Raw genomic sequence first — 19,484 nt, forward strand, 5'->3', positions numbered from 1 at the left:
AACTTAAGATCCCTTCTATGAATGAAGTAATATGAAAAGGTGTATGGATCCTCTATGGCAGGCTTTATGCAGCATGTTGCATACAAGTTAGAGAAATACTTATTTGCACAATAAAAACAAGGTTTGTATGCACAACATCTATTTAATGTATTAAAATATTACTGTGTGACCATATCAGCAGGTTTCACATTACTTTAACTGCAAAATAATTGCATGAAACGCTTCGATTCATATTCTGCTGAAAGAATTTCCTTACCGCAATTTCTCTCTCCGAGTCCTTACTATGACAGCACACACACACAGGCAGTGGGCTTCTACTTTGGGGTAGTGTAGTTCCTTCCCAACTTATAAAGATCCAAGACCCTAGCACCTTAGTTGTACGTCTATCCAAGTTGCAAAGGTATCTAGGATGTCCCTAACCACGTCCAGAATGTGAAGTGCTCACTTATTCCCACTTTGAGATTGGGACAAAATGAAGGCACTATTACTATGCAGATGACCCTCAATTCTACTTGTCATTTGCACCAAGTAAAAAAGGAGCCATTATCAGTCTTCAATAGATGGTTTATCTGATCTGAGTGATAAGTTCCAGTTAGTTGAATCTGGATGAGACACGTGTTTGTGGTGGATGTCACCGTCAGAAGACAAGACCGCGAAACTCTGTCCGTGTGCAGAATTTTGTTGGTGTCCTTGACCCTTAAACATCAGGTGTCAGCCGTGATCAAAGAGTCATTGTTCCCTCCCTACAGAACATAGCCAGAATTAAGCACTTGACCCATCCCAAAAGGATCTTACTACGCTTGTCCATGCCTGTGTATTCTTATGACTGGACTACGGCAATGCACTCGACTCGGGTCTTTCGGAAAAAGAGCTGCGCTGCCTGCTGCTGGTGAAGAATGCTGTGGCCAGGTTGCAAATTTACCAGACCCATTCTTGCCACATGACACCTGTCCTCCATTCTCTGCACTGGCCGCCTGAAAAATGGCAAATTTATTTCAAGATCAGCTTGTTGACATTCAAAGCACTACATGACCAGGGTCCCGGTTATCTGAAAGAGCATTTAGTTCCCTACACTCCCATTCTCTCACTTTGATCTACAGATCAAGGACTCCTAACAGTTCCCAGAATCTCCTTTACTTCTTTTGGGGCCCGAGCCGTTAGCCACAATCGTATAATTAATAACAATAAGCAATAAACAAACGTTATAGTAGGTAAGGACGGCCCAGTCCCAACGAGCTTACCATCTATAAGGAAGGGCAGACATATGGTACCGGTCTAGAGACATTGTCGTGGAAAATCTCCGCCGGCGCTTAGCCGCGAAGACCAGTCCCCAACCTTACGCGGTCTTGTCTTCTGACGGTGAGCATCCACCACAAACTCGTGTCTCATCCAGATTCAACTAACTGGAACTTACCCAAAAAACCTTAACTCCTACCTGCTAAATTAACCCTTAAATGAACTCGCCTCGGTGAAGTGGCCGAGCGTCTGCTGAGGAGGGTACCTCTGTAGCCAAACGCTGTCAAAGACTTGGTTGCGGCGAGACGGCCGTGACCAATTCTCCCATTCCGTAAGGTACATGGTTATGAGTAGGTTGCTGTGATTCTGATAGCTGCTTGTTAATGGAAGGAGTGAGCGTTGGGGAAGCAGTAAGTGGGAGTGTGCGGAGGTAGAGCTGTGAGAGCAGGTAATGTGTGAGGGAGTTGATGTTGGGGAAGCAGTAACTGGGAGTGTGCAGAGATAGAGCTGTGAGCGCAGGTAATGTGTGAGGGAGTTGGTGTTGGGGAAGCAGTAAATGGGAGTGTGCGGAGGTAGAGCTGTGAGAGCAGGTAATGTGTGAGGGAGTTGATGTTGGGGAAGCAGTAACTGGGAGTGTGCGGAGGTAGAGCTGTGAGAGGAGGTAATGTGTGAGGGAGTTGGGGTTGGGGAACCAGTAAGTGGGATTATGCGGAGGTAGAGCAGGTAATGTGTGAGGGGGTTGGGGAAGCAGTAAGTGGGAGTGTGCGGAGGTAGAGCTGTGAGAGCAGGTAATGTGTGAGGGAGTTGATGTTGGGGAAGCAGTAACTGGGAGTGTGCGGAGGTAGAGCTGTGAGAGCAGGGTAATGTGTGAGGGAGTTGGGGTTGGGGAACCAGTAAGTGGGATTATGCGGCGGTAGAGCTGTGAGAGCAGGTAATGTGTGAGGGAGTTGGGGTTGGGGAACCAGTAAGTGGGATTATGCGGCGGTAGAGCTGTGAGAGCAGGTAATGTGTGAGGGAGTTGGGGTTGGGGAACCAGTAAGTGGGATTATGCGGCGGTAGAGCTGTGAGAGCAGGTAATGTGTGAGGGAGCTGGCGTTGGGGGAAGCAGTAATTGGGATTATGCAGAGGTAGAGCTGTGAGAGCAGGTAATGTGTGAGGGAGTTGACCAGTGGTGGGATTCTGCCGGTTCGCGCGAATCTGTTACTAAAATTTCACAAGTTCGCTTAACCGGTGCTTAATTCTCTTACCTTCATTCACCTATAAGGGCACCGAGCAGCGTCTGACAACATCTCCCTGCAAATCCTCTCAAGAAGGCCGCGCAGTGTCAAAATGGCGCTGCCTTGCCATGCCAACGCCACGTGACAGAAACATCATGTGACATCTGTTGCTATGGCAACGAGACGCTACGGCATTACGTTATAGCAATGCGGTGAAGGGAAATAGATTCCGGGAGATGCTGTTAGATGCCGCAGTGAGAACCGGTTAATTTTTGAATCCCACCACTGGAGTTGGCGTTGGGGAAGCAGTAAGTGGGATTATGCAGAGGTAGAGCTGTGAGAGCAGGTAATGTGAAGACGGAAATAATGCTTCAATATGAATCTGAAATACTTTCCCCAACCCAATAAAATCGAGCAGCTGTAACTCCAGCTAATGGCGACACTGTGAATTAACGTCAAACTTTTCCAGCTTCCAAAAATATTTTTTTTCGTTTGATTTGGGGCACAGATATGGACAGCGCTAGGCAAATAGATACTAGTATGTACTGAAAAATAATTTGTGTGTGCCAAAAGAAGAAGTAGAAAAGGGAGTCCGAATTGTCCACGAAGCTCAACTGGGTGTAAACCATACAGTCTGGAAATACTGTATTCTGTTACCGCAGAATCACGTCACCCCAAAAATGCATCATGTAGGTTAATCAGATATACTATTATTAAATAGCCAGACTATGAAAATACAACATTAATTTATATTTACCAAGAGTAGGTGTAAATAAATTCTGTTAACAATTACAGCTAAACCCCGTTATAACGCACCTCGCTATACCGCGATTCGGTTATAACGCGGTTTTCCCGTGGCTCCCGTTTTTAAAAACAGCAAACCACCCCCCACCCTCACATGTCATGTTTTTTTTTTGCTCACTGCACACACAGTGCTCATTGCACACACTGACACACTGCACACACACTGCACACACACACTGCTCATTGCTCACACTGCACACACTGACACACTGCACATTGCTCACACTGCACACACACTGCTCATTGCTCACACTGCACACACTGACACACTGCTCATTGCTCACACTGCACACACACTGCTCATTGCTCACACTGCACACACACTGCTCATTGCTCACACTGCACACACTGACACACTGCTCATTGCTCACACTGACACACTGCTCATTGCTCACACTGCACACACTGACACACTGCTCATTGCTCACACTGCACACACTGCACACACTGCACACTGCACACACTGCACACACTGACACACACTGACACACACTGCACATTGCTCACAATGCATACTGCACACACACTGCTCATTGCTCACACTGCTCATTGCTCACACTGCACACTGCTCACACTGCCACACACTGCACACACTGACACAGACTGCACACACACACACACACACTGCACACAGCCCTCACATGTCAGCAGCCCACCCCCCCCTCACATGTCAGCAGCCCACCCCCCCCTCACATGTCAGCAGCCCACCCCCCCCTCACATGTCATGTTTTTTTTTTTTGCACACTGCACACACTGCACACACACTGACACACTGCACACACTGCACACACACTGCACACTGCACGCACACTGCACACACAGTGCTCATTGCACACACTGACACACTCTGCACACACACTGCACATTGCTCACACTGCACACACTGCACACACACTGCTCATTGCTCACACTGCACACACTGACACACTGCTCATTGCTCACACTGCACACACTGACACACTGCTCATTGCTCACACTGCACACACACTGCTCATTGCTCACACTGCACACACTGACACACTGCTCATTGCTCACACTGCACACACTGACACTGCACACACACTGCACACACTGACACACTGCTCATTGCTCACACTGCACACACTGCACACTGCACATTGCTCACACTGCACACTGCTCATTGCTCACACTGCACACTGCTCACACTGCCACACACTGCTCATTGCTCACACTGCTCACACTGACACACACTGCACACACACACACACACACTGCACACAGCCCTCACATGTCAGCAGCCCACCCCCCCTCACATGTCAGCAGCCCACCCCCCCCTCACATGTCAGCAGCCCACCCCCCCCCTCACATGTCAGCAGCCCACCCCCCCCCTCACATGTCAGCAGCCCACCCCCCCCCTCACATGTCAGCAGCCCACCCCCCCCCTCACATGTCAGCAGCCCACCCCCCCCTCACATGTCAGCAGCCCACCCCCCCTCACATGTCAGCAGCCCACCCCCCCTCACATGTCAGCAGCCCACCCCCCCTCACATGTCAGCAGCCCACCCCCCCTGCTTCTAGCAGCATCTGGCTCCGGTCCCAGCTTTCCTCCTGGGGGCTCCGTCTCCATTTTGCAGCCTCTGCAGCGTTGTACTTGTGACCGTGAGTACAACGTGCGGCTGACATGTAACCCACCCTCCTGCACCCAGAGAGGGGCACTGCCCTGCGGGGGCATACCTCGGGGGTGGGGGGGGGAGTTGAGAGGGAGGGAGGGGGCTGAGAGGGAGAGGGAGGAGGGATGAATCGCCGCCATTTTTTTAAAACTTTTTTTAATTTATTTAATTAATTAACTCCCTCCCTCCCGATCAGGCGCGCGGCGGCCATTTAAAAAAAAAAATTAGCGCGACCCCGTTACTAACGCGGAGGTCTCGGGGTGGACCCCGAGGACCGCGTTATAACGGGGTTTAGCTGTATGTTTTAAATAAAAAATTTGATCAGATATGTAACATGATGCAATGCATCAAAAACCATTTCAAAACAATAATTAATCATATGTATATAGTTCTTGTTCTGGCCCAGGCTCACTGTAGCTAATGAGTAGGAACAGGTAGTTAAACTCATCTGCTTTAAATGCTCACAGAGTCCTTATTTTTCTGTAACTTTATTGGAGGGTGTAAACAGAAATCAATACTACGCTTTAGAAAAGTTTGCTGCAAACAGTTAGAGATGTCCCCTCTCTGGTAATATTTATCAACAAGCTCAATACCTACCCATTTACCCAGGCATTTAATTAACCATAACCTGTCCGCCATTTAATAGCTACAATACCATCTCATCCTGTATTGTACATTTCCTTGTTTGGTCTCGTTTATAACCTTAAAATGTTTTCTTCTCTTTTTCCTTTTTATAACTGAAGTGCTTGGAGTCCCAGTGGGAGAAAAGAGCTATATAAATAAAGTCAGTCATCGACATTTGTTAGCTAGTCGTGTGTATCTGCATCTGGGAACATTCAATATCCAGAGTAGGTTCTCTCTTGGAATTCTTAGCCACAAGAAGATATGCCCTACAGTTTCTCTAGAGCCCATGAATCTGACGTCCTCTTAAACCATGCATCCCTGAATACAGATATTCTTCCTCCTACTGGAGATATTTTCAGGGATATGGTCTTCCATATTTCAGAAGGGCTTTAGAAACATCCGATTAGAGCCAAGTTGACTTCTATGCCCCTGAGTTTGACTGGTTGGCTGAAACATGTTTGTGATATCCTCTTCCTGTCCGATCTAGCAACGCAAAAGGACTGCCTGCCTTTATGAAAATGTCTTGTTCTCTGTCTTTCCTCCTGCGTCAGAAAAACACCTTTACTTACTCAAGCCTTTGATAAGATGGTGTCAATTGCTTCCCGAACAATCGTTCAACTGAAGAAAAAAAAAAAAAGAGAAGACCAGCATGTTTTTTTTGACAAGGCATGTGCTGCCCATGTTTTTAACCGTATAGATCTTCTGGCTGACATGGATAGTGCTGTAGATGTGGCAGTCATACGGCATCAAACGAGGCATCCAATTGCTTCTTTTATAGTGTTAAAATCCATATGGAGCCATTGCCTGGGGACTCCTGCTTCAGAGTTTCTTCCATTGCCGATATCCAAATCTTTAAAGTTCCAGACATGCAGATCATTGCAACCATTTGGTTTGTAAGCCGCTTTAGTAGAATATTGCTTCTTCAGAGCCTCTTTCATTCTGCGATCCATAGGATCTTAAAAATAACCATCCTCTAAGGGAATGTGCTCCTGTCTTCGATCCTAGCCACTACCGAATCAACCTTTGGGGGGTTAGCCCCATGCCGTGCATCCTGCATAGCAAATGGATACATTTTAGAAAAACACTTTGACATGGAATCGCTTATCTGGATGTTGCCTGATTAACTGGGGACGACCGGACTTTTGGATTCCATAAATGCACGATCTACCATCTTGAAATCTTCTCGGACGTCTTCTATATTCATTGTCATTCATTCACACACCCTTAATGAGCTAATCCACGGCGTCGACAGTAACATGGTCACACACTTAATTTCTCCTTCTGAGGAACTCTTCCAATCTGAAGCAAAAAAAACTCCCGTATGTCTGAATCCCTTGAGGGAGATCTGGAACGTTACAGTTCAGCCATCTTTGCCTCGTACGTGGCTGTTACAAAATGCCTCCATAACGGGGCCTTTAAGCCAGGAACAAAAATAATGTCATCTGTGCTGGAGCGTCATCAGAAGCAATATTCTTTATACAATCAGGACATGCTTTCTATGAGTAATTAGGGGGCAATTTTTCATCACAGAGCACAAACGGCAGAGCAGTGCTTAATTTTGGCCACAGCTTTTCTGGGTTTAGTAGATCTAACTTGAGAAACTCCAGACTTCCTCTTGTGCTCAGTGAATGTGTCTTAACTTTCTGATAAAGGGTTTGGATTGATCCTATGTTTGTAATTGGCCGATGACCCGTCTAACCCAACCTGCAGCAGGGGGTGGTCTGTTGCCATGGCTCCAATACATACTTTAAGTGTCTCCTGAACATGCTCATAAGCCAATACCGCTTTGACCTAACTAGGCTTCAACATAATTATTGGTATTGCTTAGTGGCCCGTACGGAACAATACTCTGCTGCACCCGTACATGCTGGCACAGTGTTACCTGGCTATCAACTACGAGCATTGCGGCTCCAAGAACAGACCATGGTAAGGCGGCTGTGTGAGTCACCTTAAAAGTTCATGGAGGCATCTGAGAAGGAGCAACCCTATTTATACCGAGGCAGGTAGGACCAAAAATAACAACGGTGCTACAGTAGGGTCTCAGAGCTCTTAAGTTGGAGGCTGGTCCTACCAGAAGGTATTGTCCTGCTGATCCCCTCCAAATGGGCTGAAGGTATTATCCTGCTGATCGTCTCCCATGGGCGGAAGGTATGGCTGTCCGAGTTGAATTCTTCGAGCAATTTAACCCCAAATCGCAACAGAACTTATCTGATTAACATATCTTGGTATGTCTGAGTTCAATAGGCAAATCCCTCCCTTAATTATTAGTCAAGTAAATGTGTTTAGGAGTATTGAAGTCAGTCTATTTTGGCTGTGTCACATCTTAAGTAGAATTGGAGGTGAAGACTACAAGAAGAACTGGACTCTGCACTTCAACAACTCTGCAACTGTGAGAACTTGACTTTCTAAATGCTCTATTGATGTGTACAAATGGTCAGACTCGGTTCCTAAGCTGCTGCTTAATCTTCAGTGCTACACTGTTCTGCCAGGCCTGATTTATACACCACTCTTTCAATGCCTACTCTTATCCTCCAATAACTGGGAACTCTCTTCTACCCCCTCACCCTGCCTTCCCTATTTGCAGTTCTCTCATTCCTTTGTAAAAACTTTTCCCCACTTCCCTCCTATCCACATTTCTTCATCGCTCCTCCCCGCCACCTATGCTTGTGCCCATATACTGCACCACTATTTCCACACCTCTTTCCCAACAACTTTTACACCCCTAAATAAAAAGCACCCCCACAAATCCTCTTCACCTCCCCACTCTACTCCTTCTTGCTGCTGAGGATCTCTCTCGCCTAATCTTGGACCCAGCCATATACACACACACACACACACACACACACACACACACACCTGCTCTCACCCACGCCTCCATGCCACTTATTTCCCTGACAATGGTATTAACCCATCTAATTTCAGATCAACCAACCTTAAAACTCACATCGCAAAAGAATCCCACACTCCTACCAACCATTGTGGCCAAGCCCTGCCATCTACTGCACTTATCCCCTCACCTGCTGTCTCTGTATGTCTCCCAACGCATCACTTACAGATGCAGCCACCAGTATTAGAACACTTGTACCTGGGAAATTCTGGGAGATTCTGGGGTAGTCTCACAGTAAATGCCTCAACATTTCTGTGAGATTCTTAATGGCTCATCAGATTAACATACCAGGAGGGTGTCCCTGCAGTCCCATTCAAACTGAATGGGACCCCTGCTGTGTTAATCCGATGGGCCATTAAGAATCTCATAGAAATGTTGAGGCATTTACTGTGAGGCTGCCCCAGTATTTAAAAGGCAAGAGTTCTAATACTGGCGGCTGCATCTGTATATTGTAAGCTCTCCAGGACAGGGATTTCATTTAATTTCCTATTGTATTATTATCATTTCCTGTGCTGTATTATCTTTGTGAAGCGCTGACTACACTGTAGGCGCTATATAAATAAAGATATACAGACCCCAAAAGTAGGTGTGTAGTGTCATTGAGGACGTTAGAGAAAGCATGGTTTTTTCCCCACTTCATTTTGTTAAAAGTATAGTTCTAATAAATAAATTTTAAAAAAAAGGGAAGGATGGATGACCCAGTTTGAAGACACTAAGGCCTCGGTCCCGCTGCGCTCGGTGGCGCGGGCAGCCACACGCGAGTTCCCCACCAGCAGGGGAATCCTGCGGAGCCGGTCCCGGTCCCCCCTGGCTGCACAGCTGACTACCCGCTGTGGCGCGTCAGCCGCTATGGGATACAAGAGAATGGTGATCCCTAGCGTTGACGCGTCACGTGGTGTGGCTGTGAGCCAATGGGGATGGGAGGCTTCGGGAGTAGGAGAGGCTTCGGGGAGTGGGGAGGAGTGTGGAGTGAAAGCAGCGTGAGTGCCTGCCTCTGTCTGTGTGTGTGTCTGTGTCTGTGTCTGCGTGTGTGTGTGTGTGTGTGTGTGTCTGCGTGTGTGTATGAGTGCCAGCCCGAGCCCGTGGAGGGAGGGAGGGAGGGGGGGGGAGAGTAGCTGGTCCCTCCGCTCAAGCCACGCCCCCCTCCCGCTCAAACCTCCCACTCCCGCCCACCTCCCGCTCCCTAGAGACCGCATATCGCGGTCTGTGTCTGTCAGCGCCCCGCCAGTCTGCAGCGCGGGCGCGCTGACTCTGGGAGCGGGGCCTTAGCCTAAGTAAGCAAAGGAAATTAGTCTTTCTATAGCAAAAAATAAATAAAAAATAAAACTCACCAGCTTTATATCTCTGCTGTGTCTTTAGAGAGTATTTGTCACAATCTTCTCTGCTGATATTGTATTTCTCAGCCAAATTCTCAGCGGTGATTGCCATGGGGATTTTAATGTGAGAGTCAGTAAGTCCGGACCACAGGGTGTCTTCCAGCTGTGAGATGCATACATTGAACAGAAAGTTATAGCTTCACTATCATGAGGAGCCACAGATCCCCCAAACGCGTGTGGTGACGAGTTGGCAATGAGAATAATTTACAAATGTAGTACCACTATAAAAATGGAAAGAAATTAAATGTCACAAAAATGTTTAGAATCTGATCCCAAATGGATTGTTCCTTCAGAGATATATATATATATAAAGATATAGATATAGATATATATATAATATATATAATATATATATATATATATATATATATATATATATATATATATATATATATATATATATATATATATATATATATATATAGAGAGAGAGAGAGAGAGAGAGAGAGAGAGAGAGAGAGAGAGAGAGAGATATAAAAACTACCTATCCTTGTAATTTAAATTGTAATTAGCACTGCTGCTTTAACACGACCTTTTTAAATTTATATTTATTGTGGTCACAAATGTGATCATTTGAACAAGCAACCATGAGTTAGGCTTTAAGCTAGGAATGGCCAACTCCGGTCCTCAAAAAAGGCCACCAACAGGACAGGTGAAGGATATTCAGGCTGCAGCTTAGTCAATGACAGCTGGTGGCCCTTAAAGACTGGAGATGGCAACTCCCAGCCTAAAGCATGACTATAAATGACCACAGATTTATACAGACATTTTGTAGCAAAGTTATACAGTAGTTGTATGCACGGGTCATGTTGGACATTCTCTCACGGCAGAGTGAATAGTAAAGATGGGCGTTGTATGTCGGCCTGATGAAGTAGATAAAACCCCGCCACCCGGCTCTTCTGTCATATACAAGAAAGAAAAGGAAGATGTAGAGAACAAGGTAATGGAAGCCGCCAACATCACATGGATGCAGGGGAGGAACAGAATTGTTTTTATTCCGCAGTATAAAACGAAGAGCAAAAAAAAAAGGTCACAAACAAATAAAGGATCCCACCTGGAGGTCTGCTCCAAGCTTCGTCCCAAAGCGGATATTTCGAACAGCGTATGGAGCTTGGCTCATGTTCTCGGCTCCTCCGCAAAGAACAATCTGCGAATCGCCGAGGCTGATTTCCTATGAAATTACAGAAATATCTCAGTGTAGCTTTCCCAATTTCTAGCAAGAAATAAAAATAAGGAGTACTACTTTAACCGATTTAATATACAATGAACCTGCTAGGAGTTTGAAGTACACTATGGTTTCCTTTAGTACAGTAATTTGGCTAAAAATAATGAACATACTGTTATTTATTTCTTTTTAATCACCACCCTCCCTCTCCCCCCCTTGGGGATTCTTTATATTATTATCATCACAGAAAATAGTAGTAGTAGTAATAATAATAATAATAATAATAATAATAATAATAATAATAATAATATCACAGGGAAAAAAGAAAAGAAAAAAAAAGTTGATTGAGAGAAATCTGCCAAAAAATAATCCCTTATATGTTGCCCTCACAGAAGACAACGGTTGGGTGGAAAATGTAGTATCCCAGGGTCTCAATATCCCTTCATACGGAATTGCACTTAAATCCATATATTAAAAAAAAAAATTAAAAAAAAAAAAACTTTATTGGTCATAAAAAAAAGGGAGCATATGGGGTGTGAGGGTATATACACATAATGTGAAGATAAAACACATGGTGTCGCGGGAACTAAGAGGGGGAAAGTGGATCCACAAGTTATGCCCAGTTGTAAGGAAATGGAAAACACCCCTCAAGGGGTTAATAAATTGTTAGGATCACACGTAGCCATTTAAAAAAGGTACAATCAACCTATATTGGGTATAAAAGCATATCCTATTATCTCACATATATAGTGTTAGGAATATGTGTCAGTAGAAGTGAACAGATATAGTGTGCTTCACAGCAAGAAACAGATTGATAAGTGTCAAATGTTCACTGTGAATTGACTCGGTAAGTATACGCAAAGCAACACTGTTGCATTGTTGCCAAAGGTGTCCCATGCATACATATCACAAGCATAGAGAACATCCGTGTAATGTGTCACAGGATCCCCCCTCTTCTAAATATTCAGAGTGTCTACCACAATAAAATATAAAATCAGAGTATCAGCTAAGGTACAAAAGTTTAAGAAGGCTTGGTATATTTAACCATATAATCAACTGTCATGTAGCCAACAGCGTGTTCAGCCTTAATAAAAGTGCCTGATCTCAATAGAGATTAGTGTCCATTAGTGTGATCCTCAACATAAGGTCTAGCATTATTCGTGACTGTTAGGTATATAGGGTTACGTATGGCAAGTCCCACATACAGTAGTACTATAGTGCTCCTCTTATCTGCAGTGTTTCTATATATCAATCTATAAATTGCAGGATATAGCGGAACCAGTGTCCATAAAATGCAGCGCTGCTGTGGATATATCGCCATACAACGCGAGTTCAGTAAATATAACTGGCCTATGAAGTGATATTGAGAACCCCGGACAGGGCCGCCAACAGGGGGGGACAAAGGGTACTGGAGTCCCGGGCCCAGTGGGTCAGGGGGGCCCGGCCGGGCGCCAGGTAATTAAATTAAAAAAAAAAAAATAAAGTTTTAAAAAAATGGTGGCGATTTCCCGCGTGCATGCGCAGGGCAAGCAGGGTGTCCTGCCGGCGGGCCTCCACCCCCCCGCTCTCCCAACGTGGAACGGAGGAGGAAGCACAAACCCATCTTCCTCCACGTGCGCCTCCTGCTCCAGCCCCCCCGCTCCCAACTTGGGATGGAGGGGGAAGCACCAGCACCTCCTGCTCGAGCCCCCCCGCTCCGCACGTGGGACGAAGGGGGAAGCACCAGCGCCTCCTGCTCCAGCCCTCCCGCTCCCCACGTGGGACAGAGGGGGAAGCTCCAGCACCTCCTGCTCGAGCCCCCCCGCTCCCCAAGTGGGACAGAGGGGGAAGCTTCAGCACCTCCTGCTCGAGCCCCCCCGCTCCTCACGTGGGACGACGGGGGAAGCTCCAGCACCTCCTGCTCCAGCCCCCCCGCTCCCACGTGGGACGGAGGGAAAGCACCAACCCATCTTCCTCCATGTGCCTCCCCTGCTCCAGCTCCCCCGCTCCCCACGTGGGACGGAGGGGGAAGCACCAACCCATCTTCCTCCGTGTGCACCTCCTGCTCCAACCCCCCCGCACTCCCCCCAGCGGCCAACTTCCCGCGCGCCCCCCAAGAGCACATCCCGCGCGCCCTCCCACGAGCCCACCTCGGACAGCTGCTGCGGGGATATCCGCGTTGGGGGGAGGGCGTTTGGGAGAAAGCATCCGGCGACAAGCTGCACCCACCCGGTCAAGGTAAGTCACCCCACCCAGTCACTGTCACCCACCCAGTCACTGTCAGTTACTGTCACCCAGTCACTGTCAGTTACTGTCACCCAGTCACTGTCACCCACCAAATTCACTGTCACCCACGTCTCCAACCCACCCAGTCACTGTCTCCCACCCACTGTCACTAACCCACTCAGTCGCTGTCACCCACCCAGTCAGTAAATGTCAGTCACTAAACCCCAGTCACTAAACCACCCACCCAGTCACTAAAGTCAGTCACTAACCCACCCACCCAAAGTGTCACTAACCCACCCACCCACTAACCCACCCACTCAGTCACTAAAAGTCACTAAAGTCAGTCACTAAAACCCACCCAGTCACTAAAACCTATCCAGTCAGTCACTAAAACCCACCCAGTCAGTCACTAAATGCCACCCAGTCAGTCACTAACGCACCCACCCAGTCAAGCACTAAAACCCACCCAGTCAGTCACTAAAACCTATCCAGTCAGTCACTAACGCACCCACCCAGTCAAGCACTAAAACCCACCCAGTCAGTCACTAAAACCTATCCAGTCAGTCACTAAAACCCACCCAGTCCGTCATTAAAACCAACCCAGTCAGTCACTAACGCACCCACCCAGTCAGGCACTAATCTACCCAAACCCAGTCAGTCACTAACCCAAGTCACTCACCCACCCAGTCACTAAACCCCACCCACCCAGTCAGTCACTAAAACCCAGTCAGTCACTCACCCACCCAGTCACTGCCATTCAACCATCCAGTGACTGTCATCCACCCACCCACCCAGGCAGTCACCTGTCTTTTGTTGAAAATATAAAAATAAACATGTTGCATTGTAATGTTTTTTTCTGTATCACAATAAGAAAACAGTTAAGTAAAAGTTGTGCGCTAAAAAATATTTTTGCGTGTTAGGTGCGCTATAGGTTCGGGGGGGGGGGACTGCTTCTTTCATTTGTCCTGGGCCCCATGATTTCTGTTGGCGGCCCTGCCCCCGGATACTACATTTCCCACCCAACCGTTGGGGTGCGCAATCTTTTATCCCCTGCGCCCCGCTGCCGACACGTTGCCAGAAGCTGTCTGAGCCAAAGTAAGTGAAGTTACAGAGGCCTTCGCCGCTTCCCCCGGCATTTAATTTAAATGCGTTCGGGAAATGCACAGGGCCTCTAAACGCTGCGCCCCTCCGCAGATAATCCTACGCCCCCAGTTTGTGCACCCCTGGCAACAAGGGATTCTTTTTTGGCTGATTTCTCACAAAACCAACCATTTTTTTGTACTGATACCACGTGGACTTTCCAAGAAAGGAAACGGTCAGAATCCTAACCCCGAGATGTGCAGGCTGCCGACTGGGATTGTATCTCTACTTGCCGTCTTTATCTCCCCTTGCGAGTGCGATGCCTACTATTCAAATACATGTACTAAAGTGTGTTATACTTTCTTTACACTATAGAGCACACACGTCTGCTTTCTAACACACTAAAAGGACTGCTTCCCGAAACGTCACCCAGCCGAGCCCCCTTAGTGGCTGCGCTACGAGGTAAGTGGATGTAACAGTTTCTAAAAGGATGATTTAATAAAACATTTTGTATTTTTGCTTTCATCAAGAAGTGCTGGGAGAGTTGTTTAAGAGCTTTATGTACAGGGGTGGGGGGGGAGGGGAGGGAAAAGGGGAGAGATAGAGGATACCAGTTCTGCACATGCATCCCGAACACACCAAAGGATACTCTGGGGCCGACTGTTTATAGAAGCAGCAAAACCCTGTCCTCTAACTTACATTAACTACTTACTCATCTGGGTCCCCAAACTTTCTTACATCTAACGCCGTTTATATAAGGGTGCAATACAAATATGACCATTTCCGTGTCATTTCTTGGCAAGGCAGTCGCTACGGAACAAATTGCACAAACCTTTTGCTTAATATTCTGTTAAATACATTTTGTTTTCCCCCGCCGTAAATTTGTAAACAGTATAACCAAGTTCTAAGACACTTTTAAAGTGAGCAAAGGAAATGAAATATTTTTCTATATCAAAAAGTACACACACACACACACACACACACGGTTGAAAAAAAAATTAAATCTATTAACTTGACCAATACCATGAAAAAGGTGATCAAGATAAAGAACAAGCACTTATAGGAATGGTTTAATTGTATTCGTCTAGGTACAGAATGCTGTGAAACAGGTTTTTTTTTCCTCCCAAGGTAGAATTTATTTTTATCCTCCCACAAACGTAAACAGTACACATCTCCAAAGTGCCGAAAATACGTGGGAAATGGTCCAACGCCAAAGTGAGACCTTGTACCTGACATCCATTGACAATAGACTGGAAGCCGGAGCCACACAGCCGGTTCACTGTTAGAGCTGGGACGGGGATCGGAATTCCCAAGCGAAGGCCAACGTGTCTCGCTAAATAAATGGCGTCTGCCGAAGTCTGGAACATTAAAACCAAGAGAGGAGCGTTAATCTGAAAATAAAAAGTCACCGCGGCAATTCCCACTTCCAACCCCATAACCCACCCCCCCCAGAGAAGAATGTATGTTAAATTATAGGATGCTGGCATTGTACGTAACATTTTGCAAGCGCAAGGAGCCACCACCTCAAAGAACTTGCTGTGTACTGTTAGTGCCTAAAGCACAGGGAGGTAAAGTGGTATGTGCAGGGTAACAAGGAGCAGACACTGGGAATTCAAGCAGCTATTCCCCGCTACCCGACCCCACTTTTATTTACAAGATGGAATCCTCCAGGTTCTCTGGAACTGGTCTGCGCTAATGGCCATACAATAGGATGCCGCAACAGATTGCACGTTGCAGCTTCCCATTGGCGCTTGAGTGTTGAACCCTCATTTTATTTCACCAGGAGGGGCAGTCACCAGCATCACAAGAATTCCAGAGGGGCTGAGGATCTACTGCAGTTCAGCTCAAGTGGGGAATAATAATAATAAATTAAAAAAAAAATATTAAAGCGTTTGCCTTTTAACCTGAATAATTTACAGCATAATGAAATGGGGGGAAAAAACAAAAAAATTAATAAAAAGTTGTTTGCAAAATATCAGAACAAGGTTACTTTATAGCACAGGCTTGGGTCAGATTTCAGTGTTTGAGCGACCACTTCATCACAAAGAAATATTCAAACCAGATTGACCAACTTGGTGAGTTTGGTCAAAGAGGCAACAGCAGCCGGCATCGCAGTAACTGCATTTCCCAGGCTTTCCTTGAATATTTCCTCTTTAGTCATGTTTTGCAGAACCATATTTTGCCTGCAGCATAAAGCAGCCAGGTCAGATCCTGTTCAGATGTGGCTGTAATAGAATGTAGCAGGAGGATACCGTACCTGAATGACATTGCCATATATAACGCTATCCACCATGTCAGGGGATACATTGCCGGCAGAGAGCGCGGCTTTTGCTGCAATTTCACCCAAATCTGTTGCAGTGTGATCCTTCAGCAAACCCCCATAAGTGCCAAAAGGGGTTCGTTTGGCAGCGACTATAAAAACACCTGCAAAATGAAAGTTACAAATTAACGTATTAATAGTTCACGATAAACATTCAGTCTATGGTCACAAGGACGTGAACGCTTTGTACAAATGAAGGGGGATGTTTTATACCAAACTTAAGGACGTACAAGTTCTAAACTGTATTTGGACCAGAGTAAGCTCTTAAGAGTTTTGCTGCAAACAATCAGTATTCATCAAACGGTGAGAATTCTGTAGTAACAGACCTGGGGTATTATATGCAAATAAAAACACGTTTTAAAAAAATAAAATAATAAACTTCACATATTGACTTTTTACACCTGGGACAATACGGTTTCCCGGACACAGTCAGCTAGAAAAATGACTCGCACCCAGGGACACAGATGCAAAGAATGTGGTTCAGCACCAAAACAAAGGTTAGGGCCGACTAAACAATACGTTTCTGGCATGTGCACAATAGTCATCCTCTGTTCCCTATACACTCCTGTAACGCCAGGATTTGTGACACCACTTTTACTTAATGTACCAGAATTCCAAACAAAAAGAAACTAAAAAATAGTAAGCATATTAAGAGGTGCATCAGGGCAAGGGAAGCAAAAACTTACGGGCCACAGGGGGAAGAGGGGAGAAAGATAATCACCCCCCTTCCCCCCAGAGACAGAAAACCAAGTGGATAATCAGAGAAATAGTATGTTTTTTTTAAATGACACATTTTATAGAGATCAGATATACAATGGGAGTCTGTTCATACAATATTTAAAGAAACAATTGAAGTGTTTTGTTGTGTACACCAAGGGTCTTATTTTTATGGTATTTTTTTGCCATTAGCATAGTATGCCGTATTCTGGAGGAGACTTGGACAAAAAAGGGAAAACCAGGCTGTTTCCAAGACACTGCAATTGCGCATCTGTTAGCCACCATAATGTGACAGAACAGGATAGCCTCCGTCCATCAAGAAATCCAGAACCTACGGATCTAAAGATCTAGAACATCGGAAGTCAACGTCGAGGATTCTTAAACGTATATTTGGCTTCTTTTTCCAGTTACAGTAAGAGTGAGATCTAGCAGCAATGCATGTGTATACATACATTATACAATTTGATCAGTCCAGAAGTTAAAAAAAAGTCAAGGAATCGAGGCAATAATTAACCTTTGCTTTAGATAATCGCTTCCAAAGGTTAAATCTTTTCACAATGACTTTGCTGCTTGTCATGTCGAAGCCTTGTGCAACAATACTACCCAATGTAAACCAGGCCTCCAAAGATGACCTTTCACTTGAATAATTCAGAAGTCGATGAGTACGAGTCTTGAAGCCAAGACCAGTGACTGAACGACAGATACCCAGACATGAGCGAGGCTTAATAAGGCTGGGCAACTACTGAGATTAGAACAGCTACATCAGAATGTACTCACTGCATCAATGGTATATCAGCAGCGAGGAAGATTCCTCATATCCATCTAAATCAATATATATTTAAATAGATATGGGGAATATTTCTACTTACAAATTTACGGTTTACACATCTCTTGTAAAATTACTTCCCACACATCGCAGATTTAAAAATACCTTGTGTGCGCACATTCACATCTCAGACAGGACTGCAACACGGGCTTTCCCCATAAACATACAATGCTCCCACAGATTCTGGGTAATAATAATTATAATACTAATGCTAATAATAATACAGTAATACTAATGGCATTTTCACGTATGGCACATCTGTGAGCACGTGACATGCATATGGGACAAGGGTTAATTTTTTCATTACTGTTATACTGTATATCACTGAATAAGTATATGTTTTAAGGAAACACTATATTAAAAGTTATATTTTATAGCATCTGGGGTGTGCATTTAAGTGAATTTCTCCCTGAGCACACTGCCTAGTGGTCTCCATCGTTTTCTGATTCACTTTCAGTTTGCATCCACTTATCACTATTGCTCATCACATTTTTGTCTAATTGTCCGCGTCCCCTGTGCCACTGAGCGCGCGGTGCTTCCCGAGGTTGCTTCTGGCCATTTAAATTTTGATGTCCTGCTCACGCAGAGCGCGCGCACGGACGCTCACCCACGCTTGGCACTTGCGTAAACAAAAAGAAATAAATCTGACTTTGAACTGCGCTCAGCTAGACTGCAAGCTCCCCCCCCCCCCCCCCGCACGCTTGCGAAATAGCACGGACACCCGTCGCTCAAGCTTGGATGCTTGGAGAGTTGGTGACGTCACCGCTCTCCAAGCATGAGCGTGCTCAGCGGCACAGGGGACTCAGCCCTAGTATGGCTCTCAGTTGATCACTTCCTACCATCCCCTGCTTTTCCCCTTAAAGCTGCAGTTCAGTCAATATCCTGCATGTGTGTTTTTTTTAATAAATCAGTTCTGTAGTAAGAAAAAATACTTTTAGCATTTTCTGTTTTTAAAAAAAAAACTTTGAAAGACCAATTTTCTTGTATTCTATTTTCACAAGCTCTGGCACACCCCTTTGTCAGCCCTGCCCTCCCTCTAGCACATGTCAGTGCAGGAGTGCTCATGAATATTCATGAGCTTCCACTGACAGACAAGCAGATTATAAACAAATCCCAGCTTTTAATATGTCACCAAATTTCGACCTATCAATACATGGAGAACGAATTGACCTGCAGCTATACAGTTCTTTAGGTAATTAGAGATTGCACACATGAAACTATTGAAGTAAAAAAATAAATGTAAAAAAAAAAAAAAAAAAGACTGAACTGCAGCTTTAATACACAGCTAACTAGCTGACCCACTCTTCACCATTGTCTGTACCCAAGTGGTCAGAATATAGAACTGTAAGGTTTTAACGCTGGTCAAACACATATCAAGCAATTGCAATGGCTGTTT

General features: G+C 45.6%; 1 protein-coding gene across 1 annotated transcript in view; it reads right to left on the reverse strand.

Moving 5' to 3' along the window:
* The window catches only part of ACAA2 (acetyl-CoA acyltransferase 2), a 37,420-nt gene that overhangs the window by 12,749 nt on the left and 5,187 nt on the right, over positions 1–19,484 (reverse strand). Inside the window, exons 2-5 of the mRNA XM_075586171.1 lie at positions 16,483–16,649; positions 15,455–15,583; positions 10,830–10,946; positions 9,731–9,878 (exon numbers count right to left, since the gene is read on the reverse strand). Of these exons, the coding sequence (XP_075442286.1) occupies positions 9,731–9,878; positions 10,830–10,946; positions 15,455–15,583; positions 16,483–16,649 (561 nt within the window). The remainder of the gene's footprint in view (positions 1–9,730; positions 9,879–10,829; positions 10,947–15,454; positions 15,584–16,482; positions 16,650–19,484) is intronic.

This window comes from Ascaphus truei, chromosome 1 (assembly GCF_040206685.1).
Source record: "Ascaphus truei isolate aAscTru1 chromosome 1, aAscTru1.hap1, whole genome shotgun sequence".
Classification (NCBI taxonomy): Eukaryota; Metazoa; Chordata; class Amphibia; order Anura; family Ascaphidae; genus Ascaphus; species Ascaphus truei.